Source organism: Oncorhynchus keta, chromosome 17 (genome assembly GCF_023373465.1).
Source record: "Oncorhynchus keta strain PuntledgeMale-10-30-2019 chromosome 17, Oket_V2, whole genome shotgun sequence".
NCBI classification, from domain to species: domain Eukaryota; kingdom Metazoa; phylum Chordata; class Actinopteri; order Salmoniformes; family Salmonidae; genus Oncorhynchus; species Oncorhynchus keta.
Genome location: NC_068437.1, coordinates 57,779,588 through 57,796,297, shown reverse-complemented (window position 1 = coordinate 57,796,297; position 16,710 = coordinate 57,779,588). Strand labels below are relative to the sequence as shown.

General features: G+C 44.2%; 1 protein-coding gene and 1 long non-coding RNA gene across 4 annotated transcripts in view; both read right to left on the bottom strand.

Moving 5' to 3' along the window:
* Positions 1-380: 380 nt before the first annotated feature.
* The window catches only part of LOC118375962 (ATP-dependent Clp protease ATP-binding subunit clpX-like, mitochondrial), a 34,074-nt gene continuing 17,744 nt past the window's right edge, over positions 381-16,710 (bottom strand). For all 3 annotated transcript variants that reach the window (XM_052466767.1, XM_052466768.1, XM_052466769.1), the window contains exons 8-15: positions 15,736-15,900; positions 15,458-15,622; positions 13,952-14,040; positions 11,355-11,519; positions 8,452-8,751; positions 4,024-4,116; positions 3,614-3,720; positions 381-911 (exon numbers count right to left, since the gene is read on the bottom strand). In XM_052466767.1, coding sequence (XP_052322727.1) covers positions 818-911; positions 3,614-3,720; positions 4,024-4,116; positions 8,452-8,751; positions 11,355-11,519; positions 13,952-14,040; positions 15,458-15,622; positions 15,736-15,900 — 1,178 coding nt within the window. In that variant the 3' untranslated portion in view covers positions 381-817. The remainder of the gene's footprint in view (positions 912-3,613; positions 3,721-4,023; positions 4,117-8,451; positions 8,752-11,354; positions 11,520-13,951; positions 14,041-15,457; positions 15,623-15,735; positions 15,901-16,710) is intronic.
* LOC127908507 (uncharacterized) lies at positions 6,545-8,356 on the bottom strand. Its single transcript, XR_008067512.1, has 6 exons — positions 8,226-8,356; positions 7,751-8,006; positions 7,434-7,598; positions 7,225-7,333; positions 6,898-7,168; positions 6,545-6,581 (listed from the first exon to the last, which is right to left on the bottom strand). It is a non-coding gene; the product is annotated as an uncharacterized LOC127908507 (long non-coding RNA).

The window sequence follows — 16,710 nt, the reverse complement described above, 5'->3', positions numbered from 1 at the left end:
CACATTCATGTTATATGAGTTTCCCTGGCTGATCACATTCATGTTATATGAGTTTCCCTGGCTGATCACATTCATGTTATATATGAGTTTCCCTGGCTGATCACATTCATGTTATGAGTTTCCCTGGCTGATCTCATTCATGTTATATGAGTTTCCCTGGCTGATCTCATTCATGTTATATATGAGTTTCCCTGGCTGATCACATTAATGTTATATATGAGTTTCCCTGGCTGATCTCATTCATGTTATATGAGTTTCCCTGGCTGATCACATTCATGTTATATGAGTTTCCCTGGCTGATCACATTCATGTTATATGTGGGTTTCCTTTGCCACGACAACCTGCCATCATCACACCACAATAGGGAAAGAACACAATCACCCATTAAAAAAATCATTTAGAATAAAAATGGCATTCTCTTAAGATAGATAAAAGGCAAATCCCCAAAGATGGAAAATATATATATACACACACTATATAAAATAAAAAAATGTCCATGTTGTTAGTGGCCCTTCATTCATAACTAAACAACTACCATTTGTTTCACACGATCAACAGGTATATTACAGATCTCACATCCTAGTTGTTCCTTATGAAAACACAGAGAGACAAAAGGTCAAGGAAGACTTTCATCAAGCTGTAGTTTCAGTAGTGGGCTCCACGGGGTCTCAGGGTCTGGAATTCAAGGAACCCACAACTGGCTTCCAAAACGATTCTAGAAGGTGTTCTAATGATTCTAGATTGCACTGTGTGTAGAGATTGTAGCAGTTCTTGAAAATGAGTGTCAGTAAAAAAAAAAAGGTCAAGGTGGATCAGATCAGTTGTTAGTTGCTGCGTCCATCTGTCTGGGCCAGTTCTCCTCTTCAATACCAGAGTCGTACTCCTCCTCTGCCGCCTCCTTCGCTGGAGCCCTGGAAATAGATTTACATTTTTAGGCATTTAGCAAAACACTCTTTGGCACAGAGAGGAGGGTCAGTAATTAGTGGTAAGGTTAGTTATGCAGAGAGAGAGCGAGAGAGAGAAGGGTCAGTAGTAAGGTTAGTTATGCAGAGAGAGAGGGCGAGAGAGAGAGAGGGTCAGTAATTAGTGGTAAGGTTAGTTATGCAGAGAGAGAGGGCGAGAGAGAGAGAGGGTCAGTAATTAGTGGTAAGGTTAGTTATGCAGAGAGAGAGGAGGGTCAGTAATTAGTGGTAAGGTTAGTTATGCAGAGAGAGAGGAGGGTCAGTAGTTAGTGGTAAGGTTAGTTATGCAGAGAGAGAGAGCGAGAGAGAGGAGGGTCAGTAGTAAGGTTAGTTATGCAGAGAGAGAGGGCGAGAGAGAGAGAGGGTCAGTAATTAGTGGTAAGGTTAGTTATGCAGAGAGAGAGGGCGAGAGAGAGAAGGGTCAGTAGTTAGTGGTAAGGTTAGTTATGCAGAGAGAGAGGGCGAGAGAGAGAAGGGTCAGTAGTTAGTGGTAAGGTTAGTTATGCAGAGAGAGAGGAGGGTCAGTAGTTAGTGGTAAGGTTAGTTATGCAGAGAGAGAGGGCGAGAGAGAGAGAGGGTCAGTAATTAGTGGTAAGGTTAGTTATGCAGAGAGAGAGCGAGAGAGAGCGCGAGAGAGCGGTCAGTAGTTAGTGGTAAGGTTAGGTATGCAGAGAGAGAGGGCGAGAGAGAGAAGGGTCAGTAGTTAGTGGTAAGGTTAGTTATGCAGAGAGAGAGGAGGGTCAGTAGTTAGTGGTAAGGTTAGTTATGCAGAGAGAGAGGGCGAGAGAGAGAGAGGGTCAGTAATTAGTGGTAAGGTTAGTTATGCAGAGAGAGAGCGAGAGAGAGCGCGAGAGAGCGGTCAGTAGTTAGTGGTAAGGTTAGGTATGCAGAGTCAGTAATTAGTGGTAAGGTTAGTTATGCAGAGAGAGAGGGCGAGAGAGAGGAGGGTCAGTAATTAGTGGTAAGGTTAGTTATGCAGAGAGAGAGGGCGAGAGAGAGGAGGGTCAGTAATTAGTGGTAAGGTTAGTTATGCAGAGAGAGGGCGAGAGAGAGAGGGTCAGTATTAGTGGTTGTGGGGCCAAGGTACGGTCTGTGGAGATGTTGGGAACATTACATGGGAACTTCAGGTCAGGTTTCAGTTCTGTTCTTAACATACAGTACCAGTCAAAAGTTTGGACACACCTATTCATTCAAGGGTTTTTCTTTATTTTTAAAACTATTTTCTACATTGTAGAATAATAGTGAAGACATTAAAACTATGAAATAACATATGGAATCATGTAGTAAACATTTTTTTTTAAGTGTTAAACAAATCAAAATATATTTTATATTTGAGATTGTTCAAAGTAGCCACCCTTTGCCTTGACAGCTTGGCATTCTCTCAACCAGCTTCATGAGGATGTCACCTGGAATGCATGTCAATTGACAGGTGTGCCTTGTTAAAAGTACATTTGTGGAATTTCTTTCCTTCTTAATGCATTTGAGCCAATCAGTTGTGTCGTGACAAGGTAGGGCTGGTATACAGAAGACAGCCCTATATGGTAAAAGACCAAGTCCATATTATGGCAAGGACCTCTCAAATAATCAAAGACAAACGACAGTCCATCATTACATGAAGGTCAGTCAAACCGGAAGATTTCAACAACTTTGAACGTTTCTTCAAGTGCCGTCGCAAAAACCATCAAGCGCTCGTGAGGTCAACGACAAGAAAGGAAGACCGAGAGTTACAAGACTCAGAAATTGCAGCCTAAATAAACGCTTCACAGAGTTCAAGTAACAGACATCTCAACATCAACTGTTCAGAGGAGACCGTGTGAATCAGGCCTTCATGGTCGAATTACTGTAAAGAAATCACTACTAAAGGACACCAATAATAAGAAGAGACTTGCTTGGGACAAAAAACACGAGCAATGGACATTAGACTGGTGGAAATCTGTCCTTTGGTCTGATGAGTCCAAATTTGATATTCTTGGCTCCAACCGCCGTGTCTTTGTGAGACGCAGAGTAGGTGAACCGATGATCTCTGCATGTGTGGTTCCCACTGTGAAGCATGGAGGAGGAGGTGTGATGGTGCTTTGCTGGTGACACTGTCAGTGATTTATTTAGAATTCAAGGCACACTTAACCAGCATGGCAAACAACATTCTGCAGTGATACTCCATCCCATCTGGTTTACGCTTAGTGGGACTATCATTTGTTTTTCAACAGGACAATGACCCAACACACCTCCAGGGTGTATAAGGGCTATTTGACCAAGAAGGAGAGTGATGGAGTGCTGCATCGATGACCTAGCCTCCACAATCACCCGACCTCAACCCAATATATTTTCACCTGTTTCACACTTTTCTTTGGTTACTACATGATTCCATATGGGTTATTTCATAGTTGATGTCTTCACTATTATTATACAATATTGAAAAATAGTAAAAACAAAAGAAAACCTTGAATTTGTCAAATTTATAAAACGTTTGACTGTTGCTGTACCTCTGGCATGATGAAACCAACAGACTGATATGGTTGTTATTCATCTATTAAAATGTATATTTTACTTAACTAGGCAAGTCATTTAAATCCTGGCAAGAGTTTACGTACAGCGATAAACAAAGACACTACGAAGCCAATAAGAAACCCCAAAAACAGGTGCTGACGAACCTGACGTAGTGCGGTTCCGATTTGTCCAGGACGACGTCCTCGGTTAACTCCACAGACACGATGTCTGAACATGGCACCTCGAACATGGGCTCCAGAAGAAGCCGCTCCTGTATTTAAAAAGGATATATTTCACACAGTAGTGTCGGAAAACTGAAACGAGACAGACACGGACGGTGTAGGAATTCATTTCACCTTCAGTCACAAGAAGTGTATGCACCAATTTGTAAGTCGCTCTGGATAAGAGCGTCTGCTAAATGACTTAAATGTAAATGTAAGTCACTCACCACATGATAGAAATATCACTTAGATTTAACATCAGCGACTGAATCCACTGTTTGTATATTATCGTTACTGCTGATAAGACTCAAATACCCCAACTTCTAGGAATTGAGCACATTGTATTGACTGACCATGATGGACCTCAGGCCTCGGGCTCCCGTCTTCCTCTCCAGAGCCAGCTTGGCGATGGCCCTCAGAGCATCTGTGGTTACATTCAGTTCACACTGGAACAATCAGAGAGAGAGACAGAGAGACAGAGAGACGGATAAAACAGGAACCGAGACACTGAGGCAGAGCGAATGTGATCTGCACAGCCAAAAACTTGGGCTAGACTAAACATGACAAACACATCCTTGATAATGACAATATGATGTCTAGTTTGTGTCTGCTAAGTAGCCAGCAGTCCTGTGAGCAGCTGGCAGGGAGAAAGAGAGAAAGTAAGAGAAGAGAGAGAGAAAGAGAGCTTGTAGATTCTCAGCAGTTGAAATGTTCTTCCAGTCCTGAAAGGACTGAAAGACTTTTCTTCCTCACCTTGTCCTGAACAGGGCCTGGTACCGAATATACTACAACTACCCTTGTCCTGAACAGGGCCTGGTACCGAGTCTACTACTAACAACCTTGTCCATGCTGAACAGGGCCTGGTACCGAGTCTACAGGGCTCCGGGCAGCCGAGCGGAAATGGAGGAAAAACTCGCCTCCCTGCGGACCTGGCATCCTTTCACTCCCTCCTCTCTACATTTTCCTCCTCTGTCTCTGCTGCTAAAGCCACTTTCTACCACTCTAAATTCCAAGCATCTGCCATGCTAACCCTAGGAAGCCTTTGCCACCTTCTCCCTCCCTGAATCCTCCCCCTACTACTCCTACTGCAGATGACTTGTCAACATTTTGAAAAGAAGGTCGACGACATCCGTATCCTCGTCTACTCAAACGACACCGCTGGTTCTGCTGAACTGCCCCCCTGTGCTCTGACCTCTTTCTCCCCTCTCTCTCCAGATGAAATCTCGGGCCTTGTGACGGCCGGCCGCCCAACAACCTGCCCGCTGACCCTATCCCCTCCATGCTCCAGACCAGGGACCTGGTACCTCACCCTCATCAACTCATCCCTGACCGCTTGTCCCTTCCGTCCTCAAGAGGGCCTGAGTTGCACCCTTCTGAAAAACCTACACCCTTGTCCATCCGATGTCAACAACTACAGACCAGTATCCCTTCTTTCTTTTCTCTCCTAAAACTCTTGTCGTGCTGAACTTGGCCAGCTCTACCGCTATCTCTCTCAGAATGACCTTCTCCATCCAAATCAGTCAGGTTTCAAGACTAGTCATTCAACTGAGACTGCTCTCTGCACTCCGCACTGCTAAAGCTAACCTTCTCCTCTGCTCTCATCCTTCTAGAACAGGGCCTGGATACAGTGAACCATCAGATCCTCCTCTCCACCCTCTCCGAGTTGGGCACTACTAACCCACGCTTGTTGCATCTTACCTGAACAGGGCTCTGGTGGCGTGGCGAGAATCTGTCTCTCACTACGCGCGCCACCACTGGTGTCCTGAGGGCTCTGTTCTAGGCCCTCTCTATTCTCGCTATACACCAAGTCACTTGGCTCTGTCATAACCTCACATGGTCCTCCTATCATTGCTATGCAGACTACACACAATTAATCTACTAACAACCTTGTCCAGGTGGCGAACAGCATGCCTGGTACATATCTGTGGATGACGGATCACCACCTCAACTGAACCTTGTCAAGACAGCTGCTCTTCCTCCCGGGCCTGGACCGCCCGTCCATGATCTACTACATCACTAACAACTCCATTGTGTCATGAGCTGAACCTTGGGATCCTGGTAACACCCTGTCTTCTCACTAACATCTACGGTAACAACCTTGGTTCATGCTGAACATCCGGCAGAGTACCGAGTCTACTACTACTACTACGCAGGTCCTAACCAGGCACTTGTCATCTCCCGTCTGAACAGGGCCTGGTGGCTGGGCTCTACTACCTGTGCCATTAAACCCCTGTCATCCAGAACGGGCCTGGTGTTCAACCTTCCCAAGTTCTCTCACTACTCCTCCGCTACTACTCCACTGGCCTTGTCCATCCGCTGAAAGACCATGGTGCTTGCCTACGGAGCTGTGAGGGGAACGGCACTCAGTACCTCCAGGCTTGTCCAGGCTGAAAACAAGGGCCTGGTACATCCAGTCTACTCCCTACCACTGAGGAAGTACTACTCAACTGTCCATCTGGCTGGTGGAACAAACTCCTCACGCGCCTGGACAGCGAGTCAATCACTACCTTCTAGACACTAAACCCCAACCTTGTCCAGCTAGATACAGGGCCTTCTACCCCCCCCCTAAAATATTTAGATGCACTACTACTACTACATACTGAATGCACCTTGTCCATGCTGAAAGGGCCTGACTTAAATGTAATGTAAATGTACTACTACTACCCTTGTCCATGCTGAACAGGGCCTGGTACAGTCTACTACAACCACTACTACTACTAACCTTGTCCATGCTGAACAGGGCCTGGTACCGAGTCTACTACTAACAACCTTGTCCATGCTGAACAGGGCCTGGTACCGAGTCTACTACTACTACCCTTGTCCATGCTGAACAGGGCCTGGTACAGTCTACTACTACTACTACCCTTGTCCATGCTGAACAGGGCCTGGTACCGAGTCTACTACAACTACTCTTGTTCATGCTGAACAGGGCCTGGTACCAAGTCTACTACTACTACTACTAACAACCTTGTCCATGCTGAACAGGGCCTGGTACCGAGTCTACTACTACTACTACTAACAACCTTGTTCATGCTGAACAGGGCCTGGTACCGAGTCTACTACAACTACTGTGGTCCTTCTGTAGCACAGTTGGTCCTTTGTATGCCATGGTAGTGGGTTCGATTCCCGACCACCCATACGTAGAATGTATGCACACATGACTGTAAGTCGCTTTGGATAAAAGCGCCTGCTAAATGGCATATATTATTACTACTACTATTAACAACCTTGTTCATGCTGAACAGGGCCTGGTACCAAGTCTACTACAACTACTACTAACAACCTTGTCCATGCTGAACAGGGCCTGGTACCGAGTCTACTACAACTACTACTAACAACCTTGTCCATGCTGAACAGGGTCTGGTACAGAGTCTACTACAACTACCCTTGTTCATGCTGAACAGGGCCTGGTACAGAGTCTACTACTACTACTACTAACAAACTTGTTCATGCTGAACAGGGCCTGGTACCGAGTCTACTACAACTACTACTAACAACCTTGTTCATGCTGAACAGGGCCTGGTACCGAGTCTACTACAACTACTACTAACAACCTTGTTCATGCTGAACAGGGCCTGGTACAGAGTCTACTACAACTACTACTAACAACCTTGTTCATGCTGAACAGGGCCTGGTACCGAGTCTACTACAACTACTACTAACCTTGTCCATGCTGAACAGGGCCTGGTACCGAGTCTACTACAACTACTAACAACCTTGTCCATGCTGAACAGGGTCTGGTACCGAGTCTACTACTACTAACAACCTTGTTCATGCTGAACAGGGCCTGGTACCGAGTCTACTACAACTACTACTAACAACCTTGTTCATGCTGAACAGGGCCTGGTACCGAGTCTACTACAACTACTACTAACCTTGTCCATCCTGAACAGGGCCTGGTACCGAGTCTACTTCAACTACTACTAACCTTGTCCATGCTGAACAGGGCCTGGTACCGAGTCTACTACTAACAACCTTGTCCATGCTGAACAGGGCCTGGTACCGAGTCTACTACAACTACTACTAACCTTGTCCATCCTGAACAGGGCCTGGTACCGAGTCTACTACTACTACTACAACCTTGTCCATGCTGAACAGGGCCTGGTACCGAGTCTACTACAACTACTACTAACCTTGTCCATCCTGAACAGGGCCTGGTACCGAGTCTACTACTAACAACCTTGTTCATGCTGAACAGGGCCTGGTACCGAGTCTACTACAACTACTACTAACCTTGTCCATCCTGAACAGGGCCTGGTACCGAGTCTACTACTACTACTACTAACCTTGTCCATCCTGAACAGGGCCTGGTACCGAGTCTACTACTACTAACAACCTTGTCCATCCTGAACAGGGCCTGGTACCGAGTCTACTACAACTACTACTAACCTTGTCCATCCTGAACAGGGCCTGGTGCAGAGTCTACTACTACTACTACTAACAACCTTGTCCATGCTGAACAGGGCCTGGTACCGAGTCTACTACTACTAACTACTACTAACCTTGTCCATCCTGAACAGGGCCTGGTACCGAGTCTACTACAACTACTACTAACCTTGTCCATCCTGAACAGGGCCTGGTACCGAGTCTACTACTACTAACAACCTTGTCCATGCTGAACAGGGCCTGGTACCGAGTCTACTACTAACCTTGTCCATGCTGAACAGGGCCTGGTACCGAGTCTACTACTAACCTTGTCCATGCTGAACAGGGCCTGGTACCGAGTCTACTACTAACCTTGTCCATGCTGAACAGGGCCTGGTACCGAGTCTACTACTAACCTTGTCCATGCTGAACAGGGCCTGGTACTGGGGTATGACAGCGTTGCGTGGTTCAGTCAGGATACGGACCAGCGTCTCTTCATCCAGACTGTGTAGAGGCACCACCACAGGCAGACGCCCTACAAACTCCGGGATCATCCCAAACTCAATGAGGTCCCGGGCCTCCACGAGCTTCAGCAGCCGGTCCTTCTCCTCCATCTCTGCGACCATGTCAGTCTGTTCACTGCTGTTAGCTTTGTCGGCCGCCGCCGCCGTGCGGCGACCCTTACCCATGTTGGATGGTGTGCCAAAGCCCAGGTACTAGAAGAAGAAGAAGAAAAGAGAGCGGTAACAACAGGTACTACATAGGCGGAGGAGGACCAGGCAGGAGAGGGTTAAGGAAAACGCAAGTGGTCTAAAGCACTGAAGAAATGAGACGTCATCTGAAGAGGCATAGACGTTCATGTTCCATTGATGAAATACTACGTTATTAAAGCGGTAGATCGGAAGTTGAAACGATAACAAATTTGTTTTACATCCCTATTAGTGAGCATTTCTCCTTTGCCAAGATAATTCATCCACCTGACACATTTGTGGCATATCAACAAGCTGATTAAACATCATGATCATTACACAAGTGCACCTTGTGCTGGGGACAATAAAAGGCCACTTAAAAAAAATGTGAAGTTTTGTCACACAACACAATGCTACAGATGTCTCAAGTTGAGAGAGCGTGCAATTGGCATGCTGACTGCAGGAATGTCCACTAGAGTTGTTGCCAGAGAATGTAATGTTAATTTCTTTACCATAAGCCACCTCCAACATAATTTTATAAAATTTGTCAGTACATCCAACCGGCCTCACAAACACAGACCACGTGTAACCACGCCAGCCCAGGACCTCCACATCCGGCTTCTTCACCTGTGGGTTCATCTGAGACCAGCCACCCAGCTGATGAAACTGTGGGTTTACACAACTGAAGAATTTCTGTACAAACTGTCAGAAACCATCTCAGGGAAGCTCATCTGCGTGCTCGTCGTCCTCACCAGGGGTCTTGACCGGACTGTAGTTTGGCGTCGTAACCGACTTCAGTGGGCAAATGCTCACCTTCGATGGCCACCGGTATGCTGGAGAAGTGAGCTCTTTGTGGATGATTCCCGGTTTCAACTGTACCGGGCAGATGGCAGACAGCATGTATTGCGTCGTGTGGGCGAGCGGTTTGCTGATGTCAATGTTGTGAACAGAGTGCCCCATGGTGGCGGTGGGGTTATGGTATGGGAAGGCATAAGCTACGGACAACGAACACCATTGCATTTTATCGATGACAATTTGAATGCACAGTGATACTGTGATGAGATCCTGAGGCCTATTGTCATGCCATTCATACACCGCCATCACCTCATGTTTCAGCATGATAATGCACGACACCATGTCTCAAGGATCTGGACACAATTCCTGGAAGCTGAAAATGTCCCAGTTCTTCCATGTCCTGCATACTCACCAGACATGTCACCCATTGAGCATGTTTGGGATGCTCTGGATCGACCTGTACGACAGCGTGTTCCCGCCAATATCCAGCAACTTCACACCATGCCATTGAAGAGGAGTGGGACAACATTCCACAGGCCACAATCAACAGCCTGATCAATTCTATGTGACAGAGATTTCTTATTTGATTTTGTCCTTTATTTAACTTGGCAAGTCAGATAAGAACAATTTCTTATTTACAATGACGGCCTACTGGGGAAGAGTGGGTTAATTGCCTTGTTCAGGGGCAAAACAACAGATTTTTACCTTGTCAGCTCGGGGAGCCAGCAACCTTCCAGTTACTGGTCCAACACTCTAACCACTAGGCTACCTGCCGCCCCAGATGTGTCGCACTGCATGAGGCAAATGGTGGTCACACCAGATACTGACTGGTTTTCTGATCCACGTTCCTAATTCGCTTGTAAGGTTTTCTGTGACCAACAGATGCATATTTGTATTCCCAGTTATGTCAAATCCATAGATTAGGGTCAAATGTATTTATTTCAATTGACTGATTTCCTGATATGAACTGTAACTCAGTAAAACGTTGAAATTGTTGCATGTTGAGTTTATATTTTTGTTCCAAGTAGGTTCTGATGGGATACGACTTTAAACTCATATTTTTGTTCCAAGTGTTTAACTCATGAGGTATTTATTTAGTTATATTTTTCAAGAATCAACGGGAACATAATGACTGGAACGAACTACAAAAATCTCTGAAACTGGAAACACTCATCTCCCTCACTAGCTTTAAGCACCAGCTGTCAGAGCAGCTCACAGATTACTGCACCTGTACATAGACCACCTATAATTTAGCCCAAACAACTACCTCTTTCCCAACTGTATTTATTTTATTTATTTATTTTGCTCCTTTGCACCCAATTATTTTTATTTCTACTTTTCACTTTCTTCCACTTCAAATCTACCATTCCAGTGTTTTACTTGCTATATTGTATTTACTTTGCCACCATAGCCTTTTTTTGCCTTTACCTCCCTTATCTCACCTCATTTGCTCACATCGTATATAGACTTGTTTATTATTGACTGTATGTTTGTTTTACTCCATGTGTAACTCTGTGTCGTTGTATCTGTCGAACTGCTTTGCTTTATCTTGGCCAGAGGTCGCAGTTGTAAATGAGAACTTGTTCTCAACTTGCCTACCCGTTTAAATAAAAAGGTGAAATAAAAAAACATATTAAAATGGATTTAGAAACCGCAGATTGACCCTTTAAAAATTGACAAATACATAAACTAAGAATGCTCAGACTAGAGATACTCAACTGACCAAGTCTCTCTATAAAACCAGTGAACGGAATAAAATAGTCTGCAGCCGTTTTACAGGTGTGGGTCGATACAAAAAAGGGGACAATTATATATATATATTCTTTCTTACTAACCTTTTCATTCTTTCGTCTGCTGACGATTCTGTCGAGTCCGTTGAAGGCCCCTGACGCTACGAACAGGATGTTAGTGGTGTTCACCGGCACAGTCTCTCCTCTCAACTTCCTGGAGTTCTTCTCTGGAACGTTCACTATCGTGCCCTCCAGGAGTTTCAGCAGCCCCTACATTCAGAAACACACGCCGTCAATCACTAATACAACCATCAGGTAAACGCTCTACAACAGGGTTGCCCAACTGCCCCCCCCCCCCCAAAGTTTACAGAGAATAAAATCATTATAATTATAATTAAAAAAATGTAAAAATGTCATTGTTTGATATATAAAAGACTTAAAACCCAAGAAATCAGCTACAAGTGTCATCTGTTGAAGTATTCCCATTCATAATAGAAAAACATGATTGTTTACAAATGTAATCAAGGTTTGAAATGATTATGTTTTAGTCAAACATCTCTCTTTGGGCTTCTTTCAGTCAATTTACATTCTACAAACTATTTGTAATTATGTTCTGCTGCCCCCCCCCAACAAAAACCGTCCCGAGGCTGAATCGAGTCGGCGATCCCTGCTCTAGAAGCACAAGGATCCTGGCTGTGAGGTTCAAACGAACACCACCCAGCTATAATATTGAATTGCAATGGTCATTATTACTCTTGCGTGTAAAAATAGCTACTGTAGCCACGATCCCCACAAGGGCTGTGGGCTACTGTAGCCACGATCCCCACAAGGGCTGTGGGCTACCGTAGCCACGATCCCCACAAGGGCTGTGGGCTACCGTAGCCACGATCCCCACAAGGGCTGTGGGCTACCGTAGCCACGATCCCCACAAGGGCTGTGGGCTACCGTAGCCACGATCCCCACAAGGGCTGTGGGCTACCGTAGCCACGATCCCCACAAGGGCTGTGGGCTACTGTAGCCATGATCCCCACAAGGGTGATGGGCCTAAGTAAGTCAGGTATGTAATGTTTGCGATGTGCTGTTCATCAGATCTGTGAATAGCCACCCGTATGCTGGCATGCTGCATGACACAAAGACTTTTCTAATGGATACAAATGAAGTCATTATTAGAGGTATCTAGTGCACAACTGTTGCTGTAGAATAAGTTGACAAAACATTAGGAACACCTTACTAATATTGAGTTGCCTCCCCCCCTTTTGCCCTCAGAACAGCCTCAACTCATCAACTCATCAGGGCATGGGACTCTACAAGGTGTTGAAAGCGTTCCACAAGGATGCTGGTCCGTGTTGACAACAATGCTTCCCACCGTTGTGTCAAGTTGGCTGGATGTCCTTTGGGTGGTGGACCAGTCTTGATACACACGGGAAACTGTTGAGCGTGGAAAAACCCAGCAGCTTTCCAGTTCTTGACACAAACCGGTGCACCTGGCATCTACTACCATACCCCATTCAAAGGCACTTCAATATTTTGTCTTGCCCATTCCCCCTCTGAATTGCACACACACACACAATCTACGAGGGTGGCAGGTAGCATAGTGGTTAGAGCGTTGGGCCAGTAACTGAAAGGTTGCTAGATTGAATCCCCGAGATAACAAGGTAAAAATCTGTCGTTTTGCCCCTGAACAAGGCAGTTAACCCCACTGTTCCCCTGAACAAGGCAGTTAACCCCACTGTTCCCCTGAACCCCCCACTGTTCCCCTGAACAAGGCAGTTAACCCCAACAGTTAACCCCACTGTTCCCCTGAACAAGGCAGTTAACCCCACTGTTCCCCTGAACAAGGCAGTTAACCCCACTGTTCCCCTGAACAAGGCAGTTAACCCCACTGTTCCCCTGAACAAGGCAGTTAACCCCACTGTTCCCCTGAACAAGGCAGTTAACCCCACTGTTCCCCGGTAGGCCGTCATTGTAAATAAGAATTTGTTTTTAACTGACTTGACAAGTTAAAATAAAAAGGTTAAATTAAACAATTGTCTCAGAACTTAAAAAACATTATTTTTTAAAAAGTATTTAACCTGTCCCCTCCCCTTCATCTACATGTCCCCTCCCCTTCATCTACATGTCCCCTCCCCTACATTCATCTACATGTCCCCTCCCATGTTCACCTCTACATGTCCCCTCCCCTCCCCTTCACCTACATGTCCCCTCCCCTTCATCTCCTCCCCTTCGTCTACATGTCCCCTCCCCTTCATCTACATGTCCCCTCCCCTTCATCTACATGTCCCCTCCCCTTCATCTACATGTCCCCTCCCCTTCATCTACATGTCCCCTCCCCTTCATCTACATGTCCCCTCCCCTTCATCTACATGTCCCCTCCCCTTCATCTACATGTCCCCTCCCCTTCATCTACATGTCCCCTCCCCCTCATCTACATGTCTCCTCCCCTTCATCTACATGTCTCCTCCCCCTCATCTACATGTCTCCTCCCCTTCATCTACATGTCCCCTCCCCTTCATCTACACTGATTGAAGTGGAATTAACAGGTGACATCAATAAGGGATCATAGCTTTCACCTGGTCAGTCTATGTCATGGAAAGAGCAGGCGTTCTTAATGTTTTGTTGTATGTCTAGACACTCTTGTAAAATTTGACCAAATGACTTTCCTAAGCTTGGGATAATAAAGTAGAGTTGTGTTGAGTACTGGCCTGCTGTACACCTTCTCCTCCTACGTCTCTGAGCTGGTGGATCCCAGGAACACTGCCGATCTTATCCACCTCATCCAGAAACACAATGCCTGGACAGGGAGATGTTTACAGTCAACTAAAGGTAGGTCAAATTACTTTCAGTGCCTTCATGAAATTATTCATACCCCTCGACTTAATTCAACATTTTGTTGTGTCACAGCCTGAATTCAAAATGGTTTAAATATATATATATATATATTTTTTTTTTCTCCTCACCGATCTACCCCATAATAATTTTTTGAAATCTTTGAATATATATTGAAAATAAAAGTATTCACACCCCTGATTCGATACATGTTAGAATCACATTTGGCAATGATTACAGCTGTGAGGCTTTCTGGGTAAATCTCTAAGAGCTTTGGATTGTACAATACATGTACACATCATTAGGTCAACTCTGAAGTTGGTTGCTGATCATTGATAGACAACCCTGTTCAAGTCTTGCCATAGATTTACAACTGATGTAAGTCTATATTGGTGTATTATATTATATTGGTGTATTATATTATAGTGGTGTATTATATTGTATTGGTGTATTATATTATATTGGTGTATTATATTGTATTGGTGTATTATATTGGTGTATTATATTGGTGTTCATTATATTGGTGTATTATATTGGTATATTATATTATAGTATTATATTATATTGGTGTATTATATTGTATTGGTGTATTATATTATATTGGTGTATTATATTATATTGGTGTATTATATTGGTGTATTATATTGGTGTATATTATAGTATTATATTATATTGGTGTTCATTATATTGGTGTATTATATTATATTATAGTATTATATTATATTGTATTGGTGTATTATATTATAGTATTATATTATATTGGTGTATTATATTATATTGGTGTATTATATTATATTGGTGTATTATATTATATTGGGGTGTATTATATTGGTGTATTATATTATATTGGTGTATTATATTATATTGGTGTATTATATTATATTGGTGTATTATATTATATTGGTGTATTATATTGGTGTATTATATTGGTGTTCATTATATTGTATTGGTGTATTATATTGATGTATTATATTGGATTGGTGTATTATATTGGTGGTCATTATATTGTATTGGTGTATTATATTGGTGTATTATATTGTATTTGTGTATTATATTGGTGTATTATATTGGTGTATTATATTGTATTGGTGTATTATATTGGTGTATTATATTGGTGTATTTATATTAGTGGTCATTATATTATATTGGTGATTTATATTGTATTGGTGTATTATATTGGTGGTCATTATTATACATCTTGTACATATGTGATTAAGATCAACTTTCATAATAACTGAATTCTCATCCGCAAAAAAAATAAATAAAAACCCCCCCGAATATAATCCCTGCATCAGACTACTCACAAAGTACTGTACATGAAAAGCATTATGGAACTATTGAAGCCCTGAAGACGCAGAAACCAGTGTTTATGAGCCACCCACCTTGCTGTGCTTTATCCACAGAGTAGTTGGCGTCCTGCAGCAGCTTGGCGATAACAGACTCGATGTCCTCCCCCACGTAGCCAGCCTGGGTCAGGGTGGTACAATCACAGATGGCAAAAGGTACATCTAGACACTTGGCCAGAGTCTGGGCCAACAATGTCTTGCCTGGGAAATATATTGTGAGGAATATTTTTTTTATGGACATGAGAAAAGGATATATTTCACAACAGTAAGTTGTTTTTGGACGAAAATTAAAATAAAATAAATAGTTGAGTAACCTGATCCGGTTGGGCCTAACAGCACGATGTTGCTCTTCTCCAGTTTGATGTCAGTGTGGGTGGAGTCTAACACGTCCCCGCCCCTCTTCTCCCGAGGAGCCTGCTGCTGCATGGAGGCTCCCAGAGCGTTGCCATGGGGACTGATCCCTGCTATCTGAAGTAGTTCTACAACGTAAACAAACTTTGGGTTCAGGTGATTTGGCAGCAGGACAGTGGCGAATTCTACTCTGGTCCCAGGATCCGTTTGTGCTCTTGCCAAATATCAACTCCATTGTGGTCCTTGTCAAGCTTGTTTGGCATGCCTGATTCCATAAGGAGTTGGCGAGAGGGCAGAAACACATTTGCCCCCCAGGCTAGGGAAAACACATTTTGGGTTTCCCCATCTCTCATGGTAATGACCTGGCACAAAAACATGACTTTTCCAAACAGGATATGCAATGTCGGCCTACTGTGACCTGGCAACTTGTGTTGTACTACACATCTCTAATGTACTACTTGTATACTCAGTGTACAAAATATTAAGAACACCTGATCTTTCCATAACAGACTGACCAGGTGAATCCAGGTGAAAGCTATGATCCCTTATTGATGTCACCTGTTAAATCCACTTCAATCAGTGTAGATGAAGGGGAGGAGACATGCAGATGAAGGGGAGGCTTGTAGAGTCCCATGCCCCGATGAATTGAGGCTGTTCTGAGGGCAAAAGTGGAGGTGGCAACTCAATATTAGGAAGGTGTTCCTAATGTTTTGTCAACTTATTCTACAAGTACACAACAACAGAAAGGAACAGGAAGTGTTGTGTTTGTGAATCAAATCAACGCTACTTTTCTAATAACCAATCAGATGGGTTCATGCAGGTGACTGACTGATCGTGTATGGAGTAATCCTCAACTTGTTGCCATGGCAACAACCAAGGTATCTCAGTTTCAAGGTCTCAACTTGGGAGAGAGAGAAAGCCTCGTGAGGTATTGGTCA